The sequence below is a fragment of the Drosophila teissieri genome, chromosome 2L, assembly GCF_016746235.2.
Source record: "Drosophila teissieri strain GT53w chromosome 2L, Prin_Dtei_1.1, whole genome shotgun sequence".
Taxonomy (NCBI): domain Eukaryota; kingdom Metazoa; phylum Arthropoda; class Insecta; order Diptera; family Drosophilidae; genus Drosophila; species Drosophila teissieri.
This window is the reverse complement of record NC_053029.1, coordinates 20,843,227-20,847,711: the sequence shown is the minus strand read 5'-3', so window position 1 is coordinate 20,847,711 and position 4,485 is coordinate 20,843,227. Positions and strand designations below refer to the sequence as shown.

The following is a 4,485-nucleotide window of genomic DNA, read 5'->3' as shown; positions in this document are numbered from 1 at the left end:
ACTTCATCACTTCGAGCGGTAGCATTCTACCGCGGGGTCTTCTTCTGACCAAGACCATTTACTCCGCGAAGACGGATCTCAAGTGACCCATGGGTCCACTGGTCAATGGGTCCGAGCTCAGAGCACTCGAGTCCAATGGCAGTACGAAATAGTCGGCCTACAGTAGGTATGCGTATTCGTGGTCTTGTTCGCTTTGTTTTGAAGCTGCGCCGTTACCTTGGGAAAATCCGCGCAGTCATCGGCGGTCCAAGAGGCAGCTTCATCAGCTGGCGGGCCGAGCGCCATTCCATTTCACTCTCACTCTCTGCGATTTTCGATTTCAGTTTGCTTTTGCTTTGGCTTTGGCTTTGGCTTTTGCTGTGCTTTGCTCTTGCTTTTGCTTTGCTTTTGCTTTCGATGGGACGTCGGCAGCGACGCGGCGCCTCTGCTGCGTGCATTTTGCACCTGGAACAACCCACCTGGGCAGAGCGGCCGAGCTTTGGTCCGATGGCGGTGTGGATTTGGCTCTTCTTTTGTTTTTGCCACCGCTGCTGCTCTGCCCACGGCGACCGCGACGCCGGAGTCGGTGGCTCGGAGACGAGGCCATTCAAAATATAAATAGATGTGCAGGTAGGGAAATGCGAATAGTGTTCATAGAAGACCTCAGAGGAGGCACATATCAGCTCCTTCTGTTTTGACGCGCTGTTGGTGGTGCAAGGGATACCAAGCATGAGATCCCTAAGTCTGTTGGTTAGTGTTTGAGAAATACGAATGATACTAGTGCATCCTTGAGAAACAAAAATTAAACCATTTGTGGAATTCGAAAATATATAAATGAAGTGAAAATAACTGTGCAAAACTCAAGCTTAATGATAAAAAGCACAAAACATTTAACATAAAATACCAAAGTCGCGTATAAATTAAACCCCACATAAGGTTAAAATTTATGTCTAAAACCCAAACAAATAAAATGCAACCCAAAAAAACGTACCTCGAAGATTACGAATGTTTTCAGTTTTTAAAATCGTACTTCTTAATGCATATTCCAAATTAATTTAGGCTTCTTTTCCAACACCCAATAATCTAAGCAGAATTCAGAATTATCAGTTACCATTTTTAATCCAATAATATAATCGATATAAGCAAATACATCATGGAATCAACAAGCACCACTGCCAAATCATTAAACCCATTTCGTTACATTTTCATTTCTCCCGCAGCTACTAAGCGCCAGCTGCGCGCTAATCCTAAGCTTAGCCTACGCCCATCCCCCCGAGGGAGTGTGGAAGAAGAAGCTCACCTGGAAGGAAGATTGGGTCCAGGTGTGGAAGACCGTTAAGAAGGAGGCGTGGGAAACCAAGTGGAAGAAGGTTTCGGTCCCAATTTGGAAGGAAGTCAAGGTATGGCACTGGCGGGGCACTGCCTTTCAACCGAAGTCCTTATGAAACGTAAATGAATATCCTCCAGGTTCCCGTCTGGAAAGAAGAAAAGGTTCCCGACTGGAAGATTGTAAAGAAGCCGAAGATCGAGGAGAGAGAGGTACCCGCCTGGAAGGAGGTCAAGGTGGCCGAATGGAAGAAGATAACGAAACCCATTTGGGTGCCCACAAAGGTCGCCGTGTGGAAGGAAATTCAGGTGCCCATCTGGAAGGAGGTGCAGGTCCCTTACTGGAAGGAAATACAAGTGCCCATTTGGAAGGAAGTACAGGTCGCAGACTGGAAGCAAATGTTCGAGCCCCAATGGGTAGGTGGTTTCCCGATCTCCGTTGAAACATGAACTAAGTTCAAGCTTCTTACAGGTGAAAATGGGCATTCCCGGCGAGAAGTTCTTGGGCAAGGATCACGAGGGCTGGGAATACACTAGCCACGATCTCTGGCGTAAGAAGCTAGTCTGGAAGCCCGTGTGGAAGAAGGTCTGGCGCACCGAGAAGAAGCAGGAGTGGAAGACGGAGAAAAAGCAGGAGTGGCGCACCGAGAAGAAGCAGGAATGGAAGACGGAGAAGGTGCAGGAGTGGAAGCAAGACAAGAAGCTGGAGTGGAAGGACGAGTGGATCCAGGTGTGGAAGCCCGTGAAGAAGCAGATCTGGATCAAGGAGAAGCGCGAGACCTGGATCGAGGAGAAGGTTCAGATCTGGCGCACCGAGAAGCGCCAGGTGTGGGCTACCGAGAAGCGGCAGGCGTGGAAGGACGAGTGGCAGTCGGTCAACGTGCCCGTCTGGAAGGAGGTCAAGGTGCAGGAGTGGAAGAAGGTGTGGAAGCCCGTCTGGGAGAAGGTGTGGGTGCCAGTGAGCCATGGCCACGGATGGGACTAGGTCCGCGGCAGGGGTCTCCGTTTGGCAACCAGCCAGGCGACAGCACTGATATCCGATAATTGATCCCGCTAATCCTGCCAATACCTTGGGGTCTGCTCCATCCTCCGCAGATCACGATCCTTGTTGTGTGCAACCCAACAGGCTCAAATTGTTACATAGACTTAATGATGTAAGGCACCCCACTTCCTCCTGCATTTTGTACAAAACAACTTCATACCTTTCGTTACCTGTTTGAATTACCCATTACCCGCCTCCTTCATCGCCGTTTCCCAAAAGTGTACAAATTAGTCATGCGCGCGTTTGTCTTTAAGTTATACGAAATTCAATAAAACAACAAAAACTATAACGACTGTAGCGATCTTCATATGGGCGAAATGTTGCAAAGACGGGCCGTAAATAAATTGTTTTGTAAATATGTACTTAATCCTAATTATTATACCCATACGAAGCACAGACACGAAAATTGATGTACAAAAACACTTTTCGAAGAGATGAAGCAAAATAAAACTACTAAAACTATAACTATAAACATAAATATAAAAACTAAATGCCTTTAATTACGTTTTGGATGGTCATACCAACATAAAGCATCTGCGGATGAAGCGTTGCTCCCGGTGTGGATGCGGATGAAGCAATATTGGTAGTTTCGGCGATGATTCGGTGGCAGAAATTCGGCGAAAATGCAACTCATAAAAATTCGATTCCGACCTACGACACCCGGAAGTTAGATAAGTGCCGAAAAAACCGAAAAATCCGAAGAAGTCGGCACCATCGTTCAGCTGGAATTGGCGAAAAGGCCATGAGCCAAAGTCAACAACTGCATCGGGAGATGATGGCGTTGATGATGACGATGCCTTTTGCCTAGATGCCAAATAAATCTCAAGGAAGCATCTCCGCGTCAGATAAGCGGCAACAATACCGCCGCCACTTCCTGTTGCCAAGTTGAATGCTGAAGCTGAATGCAGCTGCCCGGGCTTCGGAATCAGATGCAGTTTCAGTTTCAGTTTCAGTTTAAGATGCAGTCTCAGTTTAAGTTTCAGCCCGAAGGGAGTGCGCGGCGGTATCCCACCTAACGGCTCGGCAATTCCAAGTCACTCGGTCGGTTGCCACATGTTGCCTTAATTGCCTCCCCCCGCTTTCGCGCAGTGTGTCTGTGTGCCATAGTGCTATGCCCGCATAAGGTTAGCAGAGGAAGCCAACTGTTGCAGTTACACCGGTTGCAGTTGCAATCCGAGCCTGCGGAGCTGCGCAGATTAGGTAACTGCAGCAAAAAGTTCGAGTTCAAGCAAACATGCCGTTGCCAAATCTCAGTTAGTAGTTGCTGCCTGCTTGATGATGTTGTTGGAGATTTCGGCAAATCAACGATTGGCACGGCTGGCAAATGAGTTTTCCGGGGGGTGCAGATGCGGCTCATGGGCGAAAGATGAGCGTTATAGAGCCACAGCAGATGAAGCTTTTGTTAATAGGCTGTCTTCGTTCCGGGTATTTTCTTGACTTTGGAAATGCATTTGTCCCTATATTCAGCATTGAGGGTTCTTGTTTCCACAAAACAATTGGCGCCTAATTAAGCCAAGGTCGCAACCATGCTCTATATCAATGGGATTGACATTCAATTATACCCTCATTGTTGTCTTTGTGACTGCGACACAACTTTGTTTCTCACAGGCCAAGAAATACCTATCAATAAACAAATTAATAAATATGCAACTGCAATTGGCCTGTGGTGATACTCAAACGAGGTCTGAATTGCATTCCACCTGACTTTTATGTAACCAAACAAGTGTCATGCCAAGCCTGGAGTTGCGGGCCACAGAAATGATAACCGAGCCACAACAACCGACACTTAACGCATTCGAGTGAGGCACATTATAGTTGTTGTTTTAATTATTGAAGCAGCAGAAGCAGCAACATCTCATTCGCATTGCACAAGCCGCAGCCGCGGAGATACAAAACGAGCCAGCCATACAGACCGAGTGAAAGAAATTGAAAAATGTAATAAAAATAAATTTCAGCCAACAAAACAAAAATTAAAAAATCAAAACAAAAGCGACAGAAATATTTGATTGTAATAAATCTTTTGTTCGCGCCCCGCAACGCTGCAACACCCAGCCGAAAAAAGGCAAAAAGCGGCAGCGAAACATTTCTTGTACAAATAACTAGATGTAGTGGCTCAGGTTCAAGACGCCAGCCGCAGC

General features: G+C 46.9%; 1 protein-coding gene across 1 annotated transcript; it reads left to right on the top strand.

Annotated features, from left to right (window-relative positions):
- Positions 1-638: 638 nt before the first annotated feature.
- Positions 639-2,371, top strand: LOC122626442. Its single transcript, XM_043806714.1, has 4 exons — positions 639-729; positions 1,200-1,379; positions 1,447-1,722; positions 1,778-2,371. The coding sequence occupies exons 1-4, from the start codon at positions 709-711 to the stop codon at positions 2,288-2,290; spliced, it is 990 nt and encodes a 329-aa protein (XP_043662649.1). The 5' UTR covers positions 639-708; the 3' UTR covers positions 2,291-2,371.
- The last annotated feature ends 2,114 nt before the right edge of the window (positions 2,372-4,485 follow it).

Coding starts and splice junctions, on each gene's coding strand:
- LOC122626442 (XM_043806714.1), top strand. CDS start 709: ATGAGATCCCTAAGTCTGTTG. Junction 730..1,199: donor TGAGATCCCTAAGTCTGTTG/GTTAGTGTTTGA, acceptor TTTCTCCCGCAG/CTACTAAGCGCCAGCTGCGC. Junction 1,723..1,777: donor AAATGTTCGAGCCCCAATGG/GTAGGTGGTTTC, acceptor AGCTTCTTACAG/GTGAAAATGGGCATTCCCGG.